We start from the raw sequence: 23523 nt of genomic DNA on the forward strand, positions 1-23523 counted from the left end.
TCTCTTTCTCTCTTCCCTTTCACCCTACCCGTCTGTTCAAAATCCTGTGCCATGTGTTCATAGAGAAGATCRGGGACTAATTTATACCAATTTCCATGCCAAGTATGTAATATACTAATAGAACTTTGTGAGGTTTTTGTGGACTTTTGTCATTCCTTTTGACCATGAGCACCTACAAATCTGGAGCACTCCCTTCCCCTTAAGGGTGCGATGCCACATTGATAACTTTAACCCACAGATGGGGGAAAGGGGGAAATAAGACAATATTGTATCCAGAAAGTCAGTAAAATAAAATAATTCAAGAGAATCTCTTTAACAGCAATTTATTTTTGTTAAAAGTTACAACAAGTAGTTTTAAATTCTTTTGTCTTAAAAAGCTAGTGTAACACACTGCTACAGTTCTATGAAACTTACAGCAAAATTGTATCCCCAAACCACACCTTTCTGCCTGATCCTCACAGACATCAATGGTGTGGCACACAAACAGCACAGAAATGGATCGCTCTATACAGCGATGATCATTAGGCCTCAAGATGCTACAAGTTATTTTGTAAGAGCTATTAAGTATAATTTTTGTTTTTCTCTTTGTTAATATTGCTAGAACAATCAAATATTTCACATAGCTTTTGGTGACCCTGTGATCTTTTAAGAACTATATTTTATCCCCATGCCTCTTCCTATAGTTTCCCTTTTTAAAATTTCCCCRTTGGTGATGCGCCTGCCCTGTTTCAGAAGACAAACCCACAGTGACATTTGCAATCACTCTGCACACAGCATCACACATTTCCTTCACATTCTGAAACCACTGGTCAGCCCTAATCCTTACCTTTCACAACACTGCCAGAATAACTTGGCAGCACACAGTTCAGGAATACTGCATGCTTTAATCTCCAGCTTCTTGGGAGCTCTGGAGCTTAGTTTAAGCTCAAGCTCAGTACCCAAGATAGCTAAGTTACAGCTATTTCAGATTTGTGTGAAGGAGCAGCGGCCAGACATGGCAGGACAGATGCATCTTCACATTACACAAAAAGGCCTGAACAAGTCATAATACTGTTTATCACTGGCTTGCAGGACCAAAAAAAAAATCCATAAGCAAGTACGCATATCCGTGAAAAGAACAGTCCTAATGCTGTCAAGCATTTAATGCATTGAATTTAAGCTTACAATGTTATTCAATACTCAAAAGTAAGCAGAAGCATCTAGGTGAAACCCTTCTGGCTATCAAAAATGTACTGAAGAAAAAGAACATGGGAAACTTCATATAGTCTTTCATATGTGCTTTGTGTATGACTTCAGTTACACACGATCCCCTTAGATGGAATGGGTATTTCCACATGAACTTCACAATAGCACATGGAATTGGGAAACTCAGAGGAAACCATGAGGAAGCAGATTCATGTCCATCTATATCTATTCTGGATTTAGAGAGTCATGGTAAAATTATAAACACAATCACAGGATAGAAGTGTGGACGAGGTACTAGATCAAAAAATTCCATGAATAGAGCCCAATTACTCTACAACAGCAGTTCACACTCTTGCCTAAGCAGAACTACAGCTTAAACTCCAGGAGAAAAGGAAGTGTTACATTTACTCAATTAAAAAAAAAGAATTTTTGGGGCTTGCTTTCAGCTATATTTCTTCGGAAAAAAAAAACCCCAAAGCCAAAAACAATACTTACAGTAATATTTACAGTGAAATCCTGCCTTACGTAACATCCTAAACTACTACCTTGCTTTGTAAATGCTCCTAACAGCTTATGAATATCCCACTCTTACTCAGTAATACCTTAAAGAGTTTTAACTGAGGTAGCCACTAGACCATCACCATACATTAGCAATGCCAACACAATGGAAAAGCTCAACCAAGATGTTCAAGAAAAGCTGGTTAGCATTTGCTTTTGAAAATGTCATTTTCTCTCTAGCTCTCTTCCTCCAGCCCTTGCTTCACTTCCCCTTTCTCTTCTTGTCCATCTCTAACAAACAGCAACAAAGAAAAGTTTAGCTTTCCAGTTCATTTGTAAAAAGCTCGGGATTTTCAAAACTAAATTTTCAAATTGAGAATCAGTGAATTTAGTTTAAAATTAATGTCATTAAGAACACTGCCACTGAAGGACAATCTGCACCCTCAATGATTAAMACGTAAGATCTAAGTGCTAGAAGGTGTGGAAAGACACCTGCATGGGGAAAACACTGAAGCGGTGAAAAGGTCCCTTTCATTGTAAGTCTTATCCCATATATGTAAACACACATAGAATCACCTGTTAATTCACTATCTTTCAAGTACTCAGGAAGTTAAACTGCAATTATCATTCCTCTAGCTAAAAAGTACATTGATCTGTCATATCCTGGACCTTTCTAGTGACAATCATTGCTCAAAATGAAAGTATTTTCAAATTACTTGAATAGCTATGATAGCCTATGCTCAAATTCAACATACAAGAAAAAAAAAAAAAAGCTTTAAGGATAATTAATACCCTGATATTTTTAAAACACTTCCAGGATTTTTTTGTGGTCCCTTATCACAGATTATTTTTCAAGGTAATTCAGAACCTCTTCTATCCACACCCAAATCAACCAACCAACCAACCAACCAACCAACCAACCAACCAACCAACCAACCAACCAACCAAGAAAACTCCAACTGAAAATCACCCCAGTGTCTATGTTGTTTAGTATACTTGTATTGCAGAATGTACATTCGGGTAAACATCTACACTGTACACATACAAGTACATGCACATGTAGAGTAAACATCCAGTTCTGACTTTTTTTTTTCTCACCACTATTTGGAATTTGAGCGTCTTCTCCAACTAGCCAAATGTTTTAATGCATCTACAGAAACATAAACTTGCATTTCAGATATATTGCATTGACTCAAAGCAGCACAAAAACTCTGCTTCCAAGATACAAACTTACCAAATAAAAAAGTCTGAAGAGAAAAACCATGCTCTCACTTTAAAAAACAGAGCATTAATGAGTGTGGCGTGCATAATACTGATTTTTCAATGTAGATCAGATACTGTGTGTATATTCCCAAATATAAAAATAAAATGGTACAAACTGCATGCAAATGTACATAGTGTAGTTCAAGCAGTATCAAGGTATTATCCTCATTTTTCTGAAGCATGTGGACAATAGCAAACTGCAGGATGATAATTGTAATGAGGCCCTTGGGTTTCTTCCACAGAGACAAAGCTAATTCTATTTCAAAAAACTCCAGCCCACAACAGTAAGACATCAAACAATTTAGCCATGATAATTGTACTGTGAAGAATTTCTGAATTTTCTTACACATCTAGATTACTGAAATAGGCTTATTGTTTGAAGTCCTTTGCTAGAACTCCTTTTTTACAAACCACAACACAACAAAGAAAGTCTCCTGCTTTGATTACAATACAGTTGTTTATCAGGTGGAAGTAGATGAAGATGGTTTATTACAACATTATAAAACTAACCTCATCCTTATGAAGCATATGTAATGCACAAATTAAAGGTTCCAGTTAAGTATCACCACAAACTAACCCCTTATGTTTGTATAACATAACCAGCTAAGAAATTGTTACTACTGAAATCATACACAGGCACCTTGCTACGTTATACGTTATAGCTTCTTTTTAAAACATTCCACAACTGACTCTGCTTTTAGGTCACTTTTGTCCATTTCATCTATTTAGACGTTGTGTTACCACTTCTCTGTACATGATAGAGATATATATCAGCAGAAGAAAAATTACAAAGAAATCATCCAAGAACCCCAGAATTCCAAAGAGGGCCTCAGGAAGAAAATCCAGAGGCGAAGCCAGGTACAGCAAAGCTCCAATCAAGCAGAGGAATATTCTGATGCGAAACATCCAGAAGAGGCCCCCAACAGAAAACATCTCCCTGAAAGCATGTCGCAATAACGTGGGAAGATCCATAATTCTTTCCATAATCTATAAAGAAAGAACCCAAAAGTTATTATTTTGCTTTTGTAAGTCATCTATGCAAAACTTCAGTTTCTACTACCACATTACAGCTTATTACCTATTAGCTTATAGGAATTACAACAAAGCTCAGGAAGACTTAAAAAGTTTAGCTTCCTTGGGTTGAAAGTCAGATTTAAAATAGATGTGTTTTCAAGAAACAGTCAAACTGTGTTATTCTACAATGGAAAGCATACACTTAACATACAACACTAGAAAATATATTGGCATCTGTTATGAAGGAAAAGCAATGACTACTAGAGGAAAATAAATTACTGAGATAGTGAGAAACAGCAAACAGTTTAACTGGAGTGAAATATTGATCAGAATAGGAGACAAACAAGGATTGCAAGAAAAATGCTAATAGGTAAAATAGAATAGGTTACAGTTTTTCAGAAACACAATAACCCTTCTTCCTGGCATATAACCAGTGATTCACAGAAGTCTTCAAGTGACRGATGAAGCTTTAAAGTAAACTTTAAAGAACCTTTAAATGAATCAATTTCTGGCTCCTTTCCATTTTGCTACTATGGCTCTGCCAGCTTAGAGAGGGACTGCTCAATATAAAATAGTCAGATTTTTGTTGTGAAGAGTAGGGAGGGGTGAACTTTAAACCTTTTTTTTACACTGGTTCCCTTCTACTGTACACAGTTTCTACATGGAGCCATAAAACTCCATTAAAATGAGTTATTGCCATAGCTGAAGAAGTGTTTGAGAAAGAAATTTTGTATGTGGTAACACTGTGTATAAATCAAAGACAATTTAGCTAGTCCAATTAGGGCTTTAATAAGGATTTCTGGCATAACCTCAGACAGGTTACTGGGGACTACACACAGCCCACAGAGAGGTCTAATGGAGCCTGAAAGGTAGTTTCAATCTCTTCTGGACAAAACCCATAAATTTTGTGGTTTAGAAAAAAACCCTTCCCTCTTCTACCTCTTTGTACTGTTTTTTTGCTAATGTCTTCTTACTATATCCAAATCCCATGAACAAATGAAGACAAGCAGGGAGTTTACTAGTTTGCATGTGCATCCACTTCACTTTGCAAAACAGGACATGTACAGAGAAGACAGGTTCACAAGGCTGACTTTCTACCATTTATAGAACCTTGATCACTCCTCTTAGTTATTTACAGAAAAAAAATCCAGTTTTCTTCACTCAGAGAGGAGAATAAAGACTGTAATATAATCCAGGAGGAAAATTAAAAAATCAAGACAGACAGCATAGAACTTGAAATCTGAGGAGAAAGGCACAGAGTAGAGCTTCAGATTGTTCTAATCAGTGTAAAGAGATCACTGAAGTGAATATTCTTCCTTGCAGGTCATGTATTTCATTAAGTACTTTCACTGCCCATTTATTAATTCTTTCAAAATAATGACTCATATCTAAAAAACAACTTAACACATGAACAGAAGAATAAAGACTTACTAGGTTCTCACTCACAACAAAAAAAGCAACTTACCATACATTGCATACATTTACATAAGTGACAAATAAATAATTTGGAAGTCTTGGGTTTGACTTAACCATACAAACACGAATTTCCTAAAAAAACGTTGCCTAGGCCCTAAGAATCATGAAGAGAAAATCCATAACCCAGGAAAAGTTAAAAAAAAAGGAGGGAAAACAAAATCACAAAAAAATCGCTCTCATACTCCCCTGACATCACTGACTTCCACCCAAATTTACCCAAAACTTACAGATCTGGGCTGTCCTGAGAATCTTCTATTGTAATCATTAACATCTTGAAACACTTGGGCTGCACCCTGCTGATCTTCACCAAAGAGCGGTAAGAACAACGTTACCTAGACACAGCAGGGAGATCATGTTACATGCACAACAGTAAACCAGTCATCTTCAGTTAACTACATAGAAAAAGCTTTGGCTTAGTTGAATAGTTGAGAATAAACTGAAAATTACTAGTGTAATTAATAGTGGAGAATAAACTGAAAATTACTATCATGGATACTGCTATTAAGTTTTAACTAATTCATTGCTTACAACTCTTCATAGAATATTAATTTTTAAAGAGATTGTTAAAAAGCACACGAGTACCTTTCCTTCAAGAGAGGTTTATATGTTTTTTCCTAAACACCTAAATGCTTTGTGTTTCATAAGTGGGACAGATGATTTAGAGAACAAAGTTAATTTACCCAATTCGTCTAATTTTGTTTCCTAAATTGAAAATCAAATAAAGCAATCAATTATGTCTTTCTTTTTCTGTCTTTAGAATTACTTTGCATGACAACAAACCAACAAAATGCAGTTTTGCACATGGATCATCACACCAAGAACAATTGACAGAAAAAGATACTAATCTTCAGCTCTTTTGTAAGCACAGAGAATTCTGCTCTGTTCTTGGGTTAACTTTCACACAGAGAAGWCATGACCTTATGTATGTTATCTTTCTGCATAGCAGTTACTGAAAACGTGGGAGTTTAATTTGGAAGCAATGCTCAGGTATAAAATACAAGTTAGCAAAGGAAACAGGGAAGCATAGCACTCAAAATTATTACAGTCTTCAAAGGCTTCCTCTATACCTGGCCACTAAACATAAATCTTAACTCTGCATGGCAGGCATAGAAATGAGAGCATGAGCAGGTCTACATTCAAATCCTGATCCTGTCAGAAACCTCTTGTATGACTCATGCTGTTCATGTGTACATTCTTTCCCTCCCCATTTATAAACCATGGTGAGAATAAATACATAATCCTGCAAGCAGTACACCTAATATACTTGTTAGTCAGAGGAAGGTAAATGAATATATAAGTAAAGAAAGACACTAAAAAAAAATCATTTATTTTCCCATTTTCCACCTTCTTCACCTTTATTATTTGTGCCTTTTTGCTTACTGTCTACACTCTAAACCTACTCATTCTTCCTCCAGTCATACCTATTTTTCTTTTCTTCAACTGTGTTCTTAGTCATTTGTCCTGCTGATACACACAATCAAAGCAGAATATAATGGAGGGGAAAGGGCATGAGTTACATAATTCATCAGAAGTTACTAGCTCTGTAGTTTGGGCACTTCCAACATGAAAATGTACATCTGATACTATCAGACTCAGAGATCCTAAGCTCAAATTCAACATACATAATGACTTGCAGGAACATATTTCAAACTGACAATATAAGTAAGTTGCGTAGGAAGTAAGTTAATGCTTGCTCTACAAAGATGAAATTAATAATACATACTAGTTAAAAATAGGGACAAAATAAGAAACTGACATGGATAGGTCGTTTGGTAGGTAGAGAAAGAAGGGAGAGGGTATTTCTCAGGAACCAGCAGTGTGCTGCTACTGGCAGTCTACCACAACAGCCAGGCCTTTAGCATGCTAGTTCTGATAAAAGAAGTTAAATAACATCCTGAACAGAAAGCATGAAAGGATCATAACTAAAATCTCACAAGTTTTTGTTTCCATGCGCTCTTTTACAGAAAAGTGGCTGAGTTATCAGTGCTATTCATTTATGTTTGAGGTGCAGAAACAATCTGAATTTTTTGAGCCATTAGTCAAAGGACAAGTTTGGAAAAACTGAATGTCCACCATCCCTGCCTCACATATCCCTCTATATTCTTTCAGCTTCTCAGACTTCTTTATCTGCCAGCCTCACTATTGCAGCTCCCATGTAAGTGCCTTGTGGCAGGCTATCCTAGACAGCCAAACTGGCAGGTTCACGATGATTTGAAATATTACCGTCTGTCTGCAGATTGGACAACGGATGGCACCAAGCCACGAGCCATACCTCCAGTAGGCAATAATGCAGGAACCTAGTGAAGGTAAGTCACAGACATTTAAACCCCTGAGATGAAAAATGCATTGTCTGAAATAATATGTTACATGCCAAGGAAACCAACAGAAAGTGTATATAAGCAGTTAGGTTAAATCTACATTTGCTGATAGGATTTTGTATACAGCATTCACAGCAGATATCAGGAACCAAAATGTTCAAATTCAGTGCTATTAATAAGTTCAACTGAATCAGTAATTTTAATTGTTGCATTAAGTAATTAAAACTTAATTATTGAAAACACAACAAATTTTTAATCATTAAGTGAAGAAGCAAATAATTAAAACTTTTACCAGTTTAAAATTTACAAGTCATGAAAATATCAAGACATGTAAAACTTTTCCTAATAACCTAGCTTTATCATCAGTGTTTCAACAGATGAAGATATATATATAAATGTGAGTACTTCATCTGTTTTCCAAACTTCTAAGTTTTTTAATTTAAATAACCAGGCACGGTATGCACTATATACTTCATAAAACTAGATAAATGCAGTGAAAGAATCCTACTGGGAACCTGAAGGAGAGGAAGCAAAATGTTTATATATAAACATGGGGCCAAAAAAAACCCAAACCAAACCATAATCAACTATGAACTTACTCATAATTCTGTGGGACTTCCAAGAAAAAAAAATTCTATGAGATAAAGAATATTTTATTTTCTCTAAACCAGGTTTTTGAAATGGTATATTTCCAAACATTTTTCAGCCTCTTCAGCTTTTTACTAAACCGGAAACAAATTAYACGCTTAGACATTTTAAAATTAACCAGTTTCAATCCCGATAGCATAGAAAACAGTGCAGCACACTCTTAAAGTAACTGTTTATTCATAAATGTATTTTTCAACTATTAAAAATTGTTTTTATGCAGATTAAAAGATAAAAAGTCAAAAGCAAACAAAGCTTTGAATTAGCATGCCTGTACTAGTGCCAAAAATTTATATTTCTGTTCTAGTTTTATCTTGTTGAATAGGAGCTTTCTGGCTTACCACAGAAGAGATGTCCACAGTTTGTTTCTATAGGAAATGTAGCCTGTTGCAGACAGACTGGACAGGACATATCTGTATAGAAGCGATGTCGATCAGCAGCAGAAGCATCCTGCTGGAACAGCAGAAAAATAATAAGTGTTAGAGATACTATTTTATATAAGTCTACTGAGTTCTAAAAAATAACAATAAATTGGTATTCATTTACTGTAAGTCAAACTGTCAAATGCAGAACTATGTGAAATGAGAAATATATTTAAATACAAAAATCAAACACACWTAAGCACTTTGATTCAATTAGCAAGTTCTTGTGACAAGACCATTATTTTTCCTTCATCTGTTAAGTGTGTGCTTCAAACCAGCTAGAGACCAMAAAGGATGCAAAGAACCTCCTAGGTCCTTCACACTGATTCAGGTTAGATACACTGGAGTGTGAATAACAAACTTGGATCTATATTGTTACTTCACTATCCTCAGTAGTTCTGTCCAGAGCCAGGTAACTGAATTGCATTGCTTACCAGTGGTAGCATTTAGTGTTTCCGTGTCCAAACACAGATACCAGCTTGTGTATGTCACTGTCATGAAAGAGTTTTTCTTCCCATTTTGCCAAATTTGTCTTCCACATGAATATGCACTGTCATTATTTCATGAAGTGTCATGATGATACTTTCTCAACATTCTCCAAAAGTATGGCCTAGACTCTACCTGTCCAAACTGGATGCAGTTACAGAATCATTGAATGGTCTGAGCTGGAAGGACCTTTAAAGATCATTAAGTTCTAACTGTCCTGCCATAGAGGGTACCTTCCACTAAACCAGGCTGCTCAGAGCCCCATCCAACTCTGCCTGGAGCATTTCAAGGGAATTTCATGGGATGGGGCATCCATAAATTCTCTGGACAGGCCTCACCACCCTCAGAGTAAAGAATTTCTTCCTTACATCCCATCTTAACCTAGCYTCTTTTAGTTTAAAACCACTGCTCCCTGTCCTGTGACTAAAGGCTTTGCTGTCACTCTGTTGCCTGGCTCTTGCTGTACCATTGTTCTGCTACACACTGTTTATCAGCCTAAACATCTAACCCCTCTCCTGTCTCAGAAAACTGTACGCTCCAGATTTCCTTTCCTTTACCATTAGGTTCCCAGGAACATTCCAGGAAGCATATAGCATAATCTAACAAACTCCACCTTGTGGCAAAAATTTATTAGAAAAAAGAAACAGCCAAATACTTAGTTTTAATTGCTTAATGCAACAATTAAGAAAAGGCTGCATTATCTCACTACTTGATGAATTTCAAGGATGCCTCTGTAAAGTAAATAAGCTTCCATAATTTTCAAGATCAGCTTCTTCCAGAACCTCAGAGAAGCATGCCTTACTCCACATCAGAGAACTGAATGATGGCAACACTTAGCACAGCACCTGATCAGTTTGAAGCTGCTGACGAAGAGCTCGCACTAGCTCTTGATTTTCTGGATGTATGTTCTGATGTTCATTTCTGTGAAAGGAAATAGAAGCAATAAAAAACCCCTGTAATGCAACATTGAAAAATAACTCACTGAAACAAATATGAAACTTAAACAAAGGGGAAAAAATAATTCCTTCCTGCTATAAAGGACTTTAAAGGAAGTACACAAATAATTAAGGAAACAGGAATTTATTCGGGATCCTAAAGTCATTTGAGACATTTAAAGCTGTACAGCAGCAAGATTTTTCAGAGACTCCATAATCTGTCATTAAATCATGTTAAAACTAGATTCTAATCTGAAAAAAATAAGACATGAACCTACAAAAAATGGAATTGCTTGAAAGCTTTTTTGTTAAACATGCAGAAACATTTTTCATTTTTATCTCCATTGCTAGTTTCTTATTTGTTGATCTACTCATAAATTACTAGTTTTTCACTCACTGCCTAAGYCATAGAGCTGAAACATCCTAATTACTTCAATTTTATCTTCTACATGGTATTTGCATAAGAAAGAATAGACAAACTTACATTTAGAATGTTGGATTTATGTAACTATCAGCAGACTGGATATGAAAAGAAATCACTCTTTGAAAATCACTCTTCTTTTAAAAAGAAAGATTCTACAGGCAAGAAAGCTACAGGTTAGATATGCCAAGAGGACTCACTGGGAAGGGACACACTGAAGAAAGAAGGATGGAAGTACTATAAATTTTAAATTTTAAAGTGCAATGGACAGAATTGAAATTAAAAATGTGCTGAAAACAATCAGAGGTGTTGAGTTACAATAAGAGTTAACAGCGTATTAAAAAAATGCAAATTTTTATGCTTATTTTTTCATATGGATTTCAATGACAATACATTCTGCTCAGTGCTCTTGAGGTCCCAGCTGGATTTCTGTTCTCCATTTTGGGCTACATGCATAGAAACAAATAGAGAAGCTGGAGGATGTTCATAAGATAATAAGAACTACTGCCCACACTTCTTTAATATTAGAGAAAGACTGAAGAAATGTCAATTCATATAGAAGACTGCTCATRGAGTGAAAAGAGGATAGGATAAGACTTTCTTTCTATAAATATGAACAATTATTTCCCAGTTATGTAAGGGTTGTGGAAATGTATTTCTAACTGCCTAGTGTACAAAATATGAGACGATTACCTCAGGCTATTGTGAACTACCCTTGACTATAAGTTAAATAAAAAAACAGGGTTTTTTTTTAATTTATCCCATGCTTTTGGGGATAAGTGAAGCTAATCCTCTGTCAGAAATGAGGGCTGGACTAGCTGAATTTTTAGGACATTTTTCTGGTTGCAGTTATATTTATATCATTTTCTCAATGGCTCTCGGAGCTTCTGTGATATTTTCCTTCATTTAATGTGTGCAATCATAATATTGCATTTATCACTATTTTAAACATTCTGTCTGCTTCATTCTTTCTTCAAGGAGAAATAGACAAGTCTCATATTTTTCATGCTAACATTTACATGGCTATCTGTAAAAAGCAAATTTATTTAACACTAATGTGGGTGATGTATTAGAGTTACATGATGGGAAGCCTATATTAAAACCCTTCTCAGATACCCTAGTTCTCCATGCATCAGATTTTGTGGATGTTGTCTGTCATACACRTTATATGTATAAAAGTATTTTGTTGTTTAGATGCTACAAAATTAACATTTTTCACATCTTCCACTTGCCAGAATGTTTGATATATATGGAAATTCAATTTGATTCACACACAAACAGAAGGTGTGAGTTAGAAGACAGTTTATTCTGATTTCTCCATAAACAACTAATTGCAAATTTGCTACTGAAATTCTTCATTTATATGACCTTACTGTGGTATCACACAAGGTGCTGAAAATATGAGAGCATTTGTAGAGCTGTAGAGGTACAACATGTACCATCACTTATGCACAAGATGCTRAGGTAGCAGAAAACCATGAAATGTTCAGGGTGGGACAGGCAGAGCTCAAGACATTATCAAAYTAGTAACTTTTGTCATGCAATTAGTGTAAAAAGATAAATAATATAAATGAAAAAACAGTCTGATGCCATGTAATTAAAGGTATTATCAAACACAAGCCAGAAAGAAATAAAGTTAGATGCAAAGGCTTTTTATTTCCCCATTTCCGATGGCTATCACTCCAGCACTTGAGGAAAAATGTCCCATGATACAGGAAGTTTATATTATATACAGAGGGCCCCACCAAACTATTATTATTGGAGGAAGGAAGGCTGCCAACTCATGCAATGTGCAGTTTCATACAAGGAAAGAGAGGGACAGTACTCAAAGAGACTGGTGAATCACTGTGCAGTGATGGAAACTGTTCATTTCCATGGACTAAAATCTCACTTCTGCTGAAAATACTGACTTGATCTTATAATCAAACCATATGATGGATAGAAAAATGAGAATAAAAGACCTAAACCTGCAGACCCATAAACATGGAAGAGGTAAATAATCTAGGACAAACAGGTTATCTGTTCTAGGGAATTAAAGAATCAGGCTCCCTTTAATTTGTTGGATACAAATACACTGAATTTTCACGATCTTATGTAATGTGACAATCTACTCACCAGTTTAAAAGCTAATGGAAAAAAAATCTGGCTTCATTTTATCAAAATTTGTAACTCAAAAGCATATGGGCTTTACAAAATAACAGTTAGTGCCTGAACTATATATTTGCAATTTATTACACATGCTAATTACAGGTCGTAAGTTTCTCTGCCAGAAGCATGAATGAAACCTTGATGTGATGCTTCATTGTGTTCTTTCAACTGGAAACAAGTAGAACAACCATATTGCTAAACAGTTGTTTCCATATTCAGCTTGTGCCCCTAAAACCTACTGATTTAGCAACATATACTCCTTGCTCCYAGTTTTCCTTTTTATTCAGTTCCTGCAACTATTCATTACTGTAAGCTTTCTTTCCTGTATACTTACCCAGGACCTGCTCCTACCCAACTTAAGTACTTCAGATGATGATACAGAAGCACAAGAGGCAAAGAAAAAGCCTGGGGTAATGAACACCATATAAGTAACACAAAGACTGCTCTACTGATCAAGGTAACTAGAGAAGAAAAAGAAAATACTGGTTTTCTCCCCCAGTTCCCCCCTCAGCGCAAAATAAATTAMAAGTACTACAATTTTTGTAGTGTACAGATTTTCTAGCATACTGTGCAGATTTTGATGGTAACAATACAAAGGAGGTAGGTAAAGAGTGCTGTTGAACACAGACAATTTCGGAAAGTATCAGAGGGCAGAGCAGGGAGCTAAGAGGGTGCTGGTTAGACTTTCAGTCATCAGTCATAGAACCACAGTGATAGAATATACTGAGTTGGAAGGGACCCATAAGGATCATCAAGTCCAGCTCCTGCTCTATGTGGACATCTCAAGACACACGTGTCTTAGGGTATTGCCCAAACACTTCTTCAACTCTGTCAGGCTGGTGCTGTGACCACTTCCCTGAGAAGCCTGTTCCAGTGCCCAACCACCTTCCAGAAAAACTTATTTCTGATATCTGACATATATCTCCTCTGACTCAGCTTCATGCATTTCCTTGAGTTCATCACTGGCCACGAGTGATTCAATGCAGACATCCAAAGTCTGAAAGCTTTGTGTCTTCAGTTTGTTTGCACCTCCAGAAAATAAACCATCCAGGTATGTAAGGGGATTCAAACTTTTCACCTACCATATTACACTGCAAAGGTAGTTAATAACTACCTTATCTCCCTCCCTAAGTAACTCTCAATAATTGATGCATCATGTTGCTGAACCTAATTGTGGACTGAACTCCTGCTACTCTTGTGAACTGCTGACCGTTGTTCTACTGCTTTCTTTTTTTTTTTATGTTTCTTACTTGCCTTTCTAAAGTTCAAAAATAAAATGCTAACTTTCAAACTAAACACATAAAATTCAAGTCACAGCTACCACAAATGTCATGACAGAGCAGAGGAAAAACTGGCATTCTTAGAGCAGTTTGAATAACTGAAACAGCTTTGGAAAACAAAGGCAAGGTGAAGTGAATGTGTTTCTTTGAGATTCCTTTGTGATTTTCTGGTCCTGAGTAGCAGCACTGCCTTGGAGTCCAACCAAGTTTTTACTACCTATAGTTTATTTTGTAGCTTGTTTTCAAAATTACCCCAGCAATATTTCTCATATGGACATATCCTCTTCAGTAATTCTTATGATGCCAATGTGTCACTAAAATTGAGTTCTCTTGGTTTTGAAAATAGTTTTGTCTATTATAGACAAATAKAGTCTGTTTATACAGACATCCATAAAATAAAATAAAAGAAGCCCATCCGAAGGTGAGATTCATTTTCCCTAAACATATGGGCTAAGATATTTGTAAGCTTTCAAGGGAAAACTCTGAAATTAAAATAAGCTACGATGACTTGACCATTAAAGTTACTGAATTCTGAACTTAAAATTTCACTGTATGGAATGCATATTGAAGTCCACTGCTTTACAACATACTTGTTTACAAAAACGTCAATCAAATTATTCATATTTGGGATTTTTTGGTTTTGGGGGGATTTTTTATTTGTGGTAGTTTTTGTTTGTTTGTTTGTTTTTTGGTGTTTTATTGTTTTTTTGTTGGTTTGGTTTGGGTTTTTTTGTTTGGTTGGTTGATTTTTTTTTTTTGGGTTTTTTTTTTTTCCGAAGGAAACTGCAGCTAGAACATATATTGGAGGAATACATCCAATTTCAATTTTGGAATCATTGGCAAATCTGTACTTTGTAACCAAATATGACATAGCAGGCATACAGACTGTGAATTCAACCATTTTCAGGCTTAAGAAATTATGTACACTATTCAGTTTCATTATCTGAAGGAAGAGTTAAACTTCACTTTTGATTCTAATTGTGCCAAGCAATTAGTTAAACAGAGTAAGCAAGCAAACAATCACTTCCTTAATGTCACAAAATCATAGTTTCTAGGTACCAATGCAAAAGTTGTCAAGAAAGGATTTTTATAAATGCAGGTATGTTGACTAATTCTTGTCAACATATTCTCACCTTAAAAGCGTATATACCAGAGCAGCAATGAAAGTGAAACTGAGCACAACGGCCACCAGTACCTGGTCACTTATTCCTTCTATAACTGAATCATTATCTAGCTTCAAACTCTGAACTTCTGCTTGGTGACTGGCCATCACAGCTCTAAAATGTAAAAAGAAATATATACATATATATACATATTAAAACATACGTGGACATTTTAARCACAGTTACAAACAATATGCACACTCATCTAATAATATACACAAAAAATTCCTGAAGTAACAGAATAGTCATTGCTGGGAGAAAAAAAAAGTGGTAAAAAAAGATGGAATAGATCAATTTTTATCAAACACTGAGCTTGCTTCAGAGATTTTGTGCAGTGGCAACAAATCTTAAATGATGGCGTTATGATTTAAAGATTTAAAAAAAACCAAAACAGTCAGATAGTTTACCTGGAAATCTTTATAAGATAAATTGCATAAGAACAATGAGAACATTACTGAACTAGCCATATTCTAAGGACAGTTTATTGAAAAAAAATGTAATGACTGCATTATCAAGAATTTTAAGCTATTACACATCATATCATTCCTGCTAGGCAACATAGAAATCTAACTTTCACCACTTATGTGAATAAAAGACCAACGACATTTGGGGTTTAGTTGGTTTTAGTGTTAAATGCTCATTTGGATACACAGGGACCACTCAATGCATTTTAAACTTTATCTGTRTTTTCTGTGCATTACCAACCTTTAGCTGGAAACATGGGAAAACTTGAAAGAAAAATAGGGCTATCAGGCTTCCCTAGTTAGACTCACTTGTCTTATATTCATTTCACATTTTTAGCCATCAGAATGACTAACACTAACATTTATTAACCTACAGCACTAACTTACAGCTGGAGACATGCAAAAATAAAATAGTTTCCAACACACTGCTGAATCATTCCTGTTGCAATCAGGAAGTGAAATAAATATGGCTGTGAATATTATGAAATCAGAAGGGTGAAGCTAACTCTGTCAAATGACACAAAAAGTCATACCAAAGCTGTGTCCATACATAACTGAAGTATTTTTCATATGAAGCTGACATAAAATCCCAGTATTGGCTTCTGAAGGCAGGTAAGACTAGTATCATTTTCTCTGTTTCCTAGTCCAGCTTGCAAGCTTTCATCAGTGTTTCTCTATACTTCAGAGCTCATGTGTCATTTTTTAATTTAAACCTCACTGTCTAGCAAACACCACCAAACACCCTCTGGCCCTGAATTAATTGCAAAACTGAAATGGAGTACAAGTCATCAGGTTTTTAGTGGATACCTATAATGACTACCCCAGCAAGATTTCAGCATGTCAGTCTATTGCTAATAAGYAAGCGTCACCTTCTCCCTAAGACAGCTACTCTCACCCTCCAGATTATTTCTAGTATAAGCAGTGAAGCTTTTTTCAAGCTTTTTGACATTTGTGGGAGCTGTCTTCTCTAGCAGCAACTCAAGAGAAGCTGATACATTCCAGAAGTATTGTTAAAAAGTGTAAGGGGTATAATTAAGAATCATAAGAGCAGAGCAAGCTCATGGAGAACAAGGGGAGATTTCTTTAATTGTTGTATTTTTGGGCTTTCACTGTGAAAATCAAAATGGAATAATGAAGCATATATGAAGTGAAACAATAAACTAAGTTATCTTAAGTGTGCCAGTCTGAACTGAGACTATTATTTCTGTAACTATAGTCAATTTTTCACTAATTACAGCTTTCAACAAGCAACTGTGTCATAGTCTAACAACTGTAATATAATTTAGTATTTGGAAAGAAAAATTTCTTTCAAAGGTGGAACACTAGTGACTCATGAACAGGCATGTTTAAAGTAGGTCAGTGTTTACACTGTTTCATGTATACTAATGAATATAAGACCAGATCTTTGTGGAAAGGTCTTACATAGGAACATGAGCCGACACAAGGAGTTATCGCATTTCTCTGCATAGCTAGTTACACAGTTACATTCCTACAGTTTAAGCCATGAGGTCAAACATGAACATGAACAGCAGTTCCCTGGTGCTGAGGATCTGGACTGGTAGMTGCTGTGAAGCTTCCCTAGCTCACTATTACTTGCCTGTATACTTAATTTCTTTGCATATCCAGTCCCGAAAGAGCTTCTCTTTCTTTTATCATATCATTCTGAGACAGCCATTTTCCACAACTGTGCGTGCTGGTATTTTCAATTCCTATGTTTTTCCTCCTTAGGTACGGTCATCAGTCCCCCATTTTTTATTCTATCTTTTCTGGGTTGACCATTCAGAACAAAACCAGTAAATGCCAGGGAACTGATATGTAATAATTCCTCCATCGTCCCATATCAGTTTTGTTAGAATACACCAATAAGCCAATAACAACTACAGCCCAATAAGTATCACATAGTGTTTTGGTTTGGGTTTTTTTTTTTTTTTTTCAGAAATACCTTTTTTGTCAGAGACATACAGATGATTTAACTGTACCTTTGGAAGGCAAGAGTTTCTTACACTAACACCTGAAAGGCTTCCTCTGTCACTGCTTGCTTGAAGCACTTTGAAAACAATGCATGAATTATCAATATCAAACCAATTTAAATCCATTTCAGCCTTAAAAGACATCCACTCCAGCTCTTCCCTCTCTGATCCTTGCAACAACACTCTAAATTCTTATCTGCCTACCATTAATAGCACTCGCTTGCCTTCATTTCTGCTCACCCACTTTCCTGGAAATACCAAACTAAAGTGCCAAAATTAGCACCAGAACATGAAAAAGCAATAGAGTGGTCCTCACCTTCTCTTCCTTCTTACACACAATGCACCAGTGACTTGTATCTACTTCAGCTCTTCATTTTGTAACATATATGAGTGTCCCAATAACCTTTTTGATACATAATGCCCAAGAGAAATTGCTGCACAGTCTTTCTCTCAGCATAAAATACCCTCAAACGCTTATACATCAGTAATGAAAAGGTGTGTAGTGCGGGAGTGTAATCTCTGCCTCAGTCTCACTCACAGCTGCTTCTATCATTGAATTCCAGAGACGACACACTATCAGTGCTTAAGGCTCATGTTCATATTTTAATTTACTTGCTGCTTCTAGACAGCCAACTAGCACTGTTTAAATTTTTCTCATTACTTCCAGCACTTTTCCTGAATAAGATCATTGCACAGTAGACCTGACAAGAATTGTGTAGACTCTGTACTACCAAACAGAAGGGTATCACTTCAAAAGAACCGATACATACTTTGTCTGAATTCAAGTCTCAGTAGAGACAGTAACAATCTCCTCCTCCTCTTATCGCTGAGACAGCATGTTAAGAAAAGCAATGTCTATAAGGAAAACAATGTTAAAATACACTAACAGAAAAATGTCTGACTGAAGGAGGAAGGAATTTTCTGATTTCAGGGCTCTCTTGAATGTTTTCAAACAAAATGCCTCGAACTAGAGGCTTGCAGTTCATGTTTCTTCAAGTGCAACCATAACAGCCAAAGAGTCATCTGCAGAGGTTTGAATGTATGATAGGCTAGATAACAGTACTAAAATAACTTCTGAGAAATCTCACCTCACAATGCATGTGTTTAGCAAGAGTTGCTCTTTCAGCTGTACAACTAAGAGGCAAGCTAAGATTTAACTCCTAAACTATGTAATGAAGACTCAGTTTATAGAGACAACCAGCCTTGATAAAGACCAAGCATGTGTTAAAGAAGACTCCCAGAACCAGACTTTATCACACATATCTAATCACTCCTAAAAKAGTCACTGTAAATAATTTGATGCAATTCAAGAGCAAGTTGGTTTGGTTCATACTAAATTCCATCCATTTATACATTACATTTGTCTGGTTATGAAAAAATGACAGTATTTCATCAACCTTTTCCTCATATAATAATTTTCAGATTATACACAGCAGGGTATCCAGATATTAWATAATTTTAAAGCTTTTCTTTCTTGTCTGTAGATTTATGTTACTTTATTTCTTTTTATAGCTGCAAGGAAGGTTTGAACTGTTTTTTATTGCTGTGTTCCTATTATTTAATACAATAAAATAATTATTGTCTATGCTAGCCCTGAGAAAACTACCAAATAKATAAAATTACTACAGGAGACAAAAAGTCAGTAATTGAGAACAGATTAAATTCTGATAAATTATATTTGGTTATACCTAAGACTTTTCCTTCTTTTAGTCATTTCATGAGGACAGCTTTCTTACATGCAAGTACATCTCTACCCRGTGTTCCAATGAGAGGATGAAAACCAAGCAACATCTAACAATATTCACGTCAAAACTGGAATTTATACAATTAACTTCAGAATGCTAAAAGTATCAATTGCAAAGTTTAAAAAACTGACAAAAATGCTGTCCCTTTTTCCTACATTAAAAAGAAAAACAAAAAAAGCTCAAATCTTCAATTCTGTGTTATTTTACCTTATCCTCAGACTACTGAATTTTTTTTTAAAGTAGAACAATACAGAAAGGGCAAAAAGACAAGGAGTTACTCCTCCCTTCCACTTGGACTAGCTAGTTACAGCTTGATATTGCATCCCAGTACTTCAACTAGGATCAGGTTTATCTTCCTGAGGATTCTTGATAGCTAGAGAGTGCAAATAACCTCAAAATAAATTGTCTGCAAAATGCTTGGCAACAGAAAGTAATGTAATATACTGTCTGTAAAATTATGCAGTTTTATTTGTAAATCTGTCAGTGATTAACCATCTGAACAAAAAAACACCTTGCTTATTTTCAGGTTTTCTCAGAGTGATCACTGATAGAAAGTAATCTGATTTTTTTTTTACATTTCAACTAAGAATCTACAGACCTTTTAAAGTTACATTTTTCCCTCTGTGGTTGTGTATGAATACATTTTCCCTCTGCTGTGCATGCAGATATATGCAAAAAAAAAAAAAAAAAAAAGAGAGAATAAAAAAAAAAAAAAAAAAAAAAAAAAAAAAANTATACTTGCAATACTGCAAGTACAATGTCTTTTTTTTCTTGGAAATTCATACAGATTGCATTGAAATGTCAGGGAATGAAGGTATATACTAATGTGGATGTACTATTCCTTAATTTTTCAGATCTGAAAAGTCTTTTTAAGACTTTCAATGTTCATCATAAGGCATAGCTATAACAATACTCTATGTCATAATTCATAAAGACATGAAAAACAATCAAGTCTTTACCATGATACATGAAACAGCTATCAGCTATCCAAAGACAGAATTTTCCCCATATTTTTCTGAAGAATTTGAGATTTTCTGAGTTTATCAGCAAAGTACCATACACTAATACATTCTCAAAATCACAGAGATTTTTAGGACCCACTACCAAAGGAACATGCAAGTATAGTGGAAAAAAAAGAGGCTCTCTTAATGTCTTAGAAGCAAACAACGAGGTAACAGACAGGAAGTACTGCTGTGAGATACAAGTTATAACCCTACTGTATTGATTATGTGAGCATGGTACAAGTTGCTCAACATCTAAAAGATAATTTGGATAACCATGTGCCCTTTATGGGATGGGCTGGGAGAGAACTGGATGGGAACGATGGAGTTTTGGGTTGTCATTTATTTCAGTTTTGAGTATTTTCCTCTTGATACAGTGCTGGCATCCACCCTCAATTCTTGAAAAAAACACAATAAAGTTAAGGCAGTGATGGTGGGCCAGTGTACAAGGCAGAACCTGCCAGTTGTCTTTTATTAGCAACATCATCACCCCTGCCCTTTAAAAATGCTGCTTAATTTATAGAGATTGCATGTTTTCCAGGATAAATTGATTCATCTCCATTTAGTCAAATACAACAATCACACTTTCTTAAGGACAAAAAAGCTTTAACGCCTCAAAATTTTCTTCCACAGAAAGAGAAACAAACAAAAAATTGGTTTAATTTGTATCAAAGGGTTTCTAATAATATTGGCCTGTTTTAGATAATSTAAACCAACTTTTTAAGAATTTAAGCATAGTAAAATGGAACATATTTATTCTGTAATACACCCCCTGAACATATATTAGCTTATATTGAAATATCCAAGGCATAAATATAGCATATTTCATCTAAGAGAAAAGCAAGCATAAATTCCCAAAATAAAGACAAATTCTTATATGTAGGGCACAAATTGAGACCTCTCTCATCAAAAACGATATAATTACTTTCTGCTTCTGGGAGTAGCAAGTCATGGCCCCTGTCTGTGGCCGATAATGGGATTTTGTGAATGGATTTGATTATTTCTGTTACTTATGCACTCTTCCTTTAAGAGTTCAAAGATATGCCCAGACTGCATTCAGAAATAGTTATCAACAGCAGGCATGAGATACATGAGGAACAGTGGAAGTGTTGAAGACTATGAGTTTACTAGCCTAAATCCTAAATCAGCTAAATCCTGAGATGATACATTTTATCCAGGTTCCTTAGTGTATTCAAGTTGGAATTTGAAATAGTGGTGTAGGCAAATATAATATTACAAAACAGAAATAATGGAAATGATTGATGGTGTACTTAGAAAAAGTACTTCTGAGGAAACAGGATTTATCAGCTTTTCATTTTTGTGAGCATCTTCTTACTTGACTAAAGCACACACAACTATCTCTAGTATTAAGCATCTCCATATATTTAAAAAAAATCAGGAGGACAAAATCCAAAGAGCACATTTACTATGGGAAATTAAAACAAAATATAATACTGCAACATATAAATTGACAATATATATTTTGTGAGAAGGTTGTTAAAATTGACTAGGGATTATCCCACTAGAATTTCATGGAGTCAATTAATGCATCATTATTAKGAGTTTGAAGCAAATTTGGAATTACAAATCAGTTCAGCCTGGACAAKAAATATAGCCAAACTCAGCTGTGTAATATTCAGTTATATGTTCAACATGAACCATGCTTTCAGGACTGTACTGACTACATTTAAGCATATACACACTCTTTGCAAAAGAGAATGGAAAATGCCTGAAGAGTCTTGCCAAAAGAGAGGAGAGGGCAATTTCAGTAAGCAAATAATGACTTTGTTGAGTATACCTTAAGAATTGACCARCTGAGGCACTTGCCTGATAAAGCAGGTTTCTGCAAGATCTGAGGTCAGCAGTCGCTGAGGCACATTTTTTCCTAAAGAGAAAAAAGAAAGAAGAATAAAGAAAGTAGATATTCTACTTCTGCTGATGGAATCATGCTTTTCAAGTTAAAAGTAATGCAGATGCAAATTCCAGATGCAAGGCTATGAGGGAAAACAATTCAAAATTAATATACCACTCTACTGGGAAACAAAATGTCTCCGGTAGTTTTTCTCCTGCGCCTGAAACCATGTGGATGGCTTAAAGCAAAAACACAAATTCAATGGCCTGTTTAGCATTACTATTCTGAAGATCTGCCTGGGTGATGTATGACCTGTGTAAAACAATTCCCAACAAAGTCTTCCATCACTAAGGCTAAAACCTCCCAAAAGGTATAGAGTTCTAAACAGATCAGGGGGTGGAACCAAATTCATACGCAGATAGAAGCATGAAAAAGAGCCTGCCAATGCCATCAGCTTATATACCTGACTTTCCTGGACAGGCAAGAAGAAAAACAAAATATTGTCATTTCAYTACAATAAAGTTTGCTGGAATACGATAATACTTCAGCTAAGAATGGAGAGGCTTCAGATCTCTTTTAGGAAAAGTGCCCAAGAATTCTTTATTGTAGAAAGCACCACTTCCATATACAACCTCATATCTAAAACACATAGCAAGGCAAAAAAGCATTACYGCATTTGCTTGCATCAACAACATACAAGTTACACCTCATGACAACAGGCAAAGCAGAATGGGAAATGAGACWCAAAGGATGATATGGCATAAAACCTTAAACAGTGACATACACCTGTGAAAGCATTGTTTGTCAAAATTACCAAGCATATTGCTTAAAACACACATTAAAACTTGCAATTGAAAGCTGGTAGTTGTGCAGTTTTCTAAGACTTTTTGCCAAAACTCCTTGCCAAACTGAAAGTTACCTTTAAATGATGACAGATTTGATTTATAACTAATACAGCAGCTATACAAAGAGACCAGTGAGAAAGTGCTTTCCCAGGAAATCGTGAACATTTTCATAGCTTCTACAATACTTTGTAGTTTAAAAAATGCTGACGAAAAAGGAGCACTCAGATTTTGTCCATGTTATTAATTTATTTAATGGAAGAACTCTGAGAAAACAGGGGGAAAAGTGATAGTTTCTGCATCTGAAACCCTTCCTTTTTTGGCTGTTTATTCAACCCTTCCCTGTTATCAYTGCACTGTGCCTGCTACTCTATGTTGCAAGTCAGGCCCATTGT

At 35.5% G+C, this 23523-nt stretch overlaps 1 protein-coding gene across 4 annotated transcripts; it reads right to left on the reverse strand.

Annotated features, from left to right (window-relative positions):
• Positions 1-689: 689 nt before the first annotated feature.
• Positions 690-22343, reverse strand: RNF170 (ring finger protein 170). 4 transcript variants are annotated; one of them, XM_057373263.1, is made up of 7 exons: positions 22262-22343; positions 15225-15368; positions 10153-10228; positions 8741-8852; positions 7660-7733; positions 5664-5768; positions 690-3933 (listed from the first exon to the last, which is right to left on the reverse strand). In XM_057373263.1, exons 2-7 carry the CDS (start codon positions 15359-15361, stop codon positions 3664-3666), a joined length of 774 nt encoding a protein of 257 aa, XP_057229246.1. In that variant the 5' UTR covers positions 15362-15368; positions 22262-22343; the 3' UTR covers positions 690-3663. The 4 variants fall into 4 exon arrangements, with proteins under 4 accessions (XP_057229246.1, XP_057229244.1, XP_057229243.1 ...); XM_057373261.1 differs by having other exon boundaries at positions 8741-8849; positions 22262-22318; XM_057373260.1 differs by having other exon boundaries at positions 22233-22292.
• Positions 22344-23523: the final 1180 nt, after the last annotated feature.

Source organism: Malurus melanocephalus, unplaced genomic scaffold (assembly GCF_030028575.1).
Source record: "Malurus melanocephalus ecotype Western Australia unplaced genomic scaffold, MMel_1.1 scaffold_191, whole genome shotgun sequence".
NCBI lineage: Eukaryota > Metazoa > Chordata > Aves > Passeriformes > Maluridae > Malurus > Malurus melanocephalus.

Bases quoted from the DNA above. Each gene is read 5' to 3' on its own strand.
- RNF170 (XM_057373263.1), bottom strand. From the start codon at position 15,361: ATGGCCAGTCACCAAGCAGAAGTTCAGAGTTTGAAGCTAGATAATGAT. The intron at 8,853-10,152 runs GTGCTGTGCTAA...CTGCTGTTCCAG, and splicing joins AGCAGCTTCAAACTGATCAG to CAGGATGCTTCTGCTGCTGA. The intron at 3,934-5,663 runs GTAAGTTTTGGG...CTTTCTTTATAG, and splicing joins TCTCAGGACAGCCCAGATCT to ATTATGGAAAGAATTATGGA.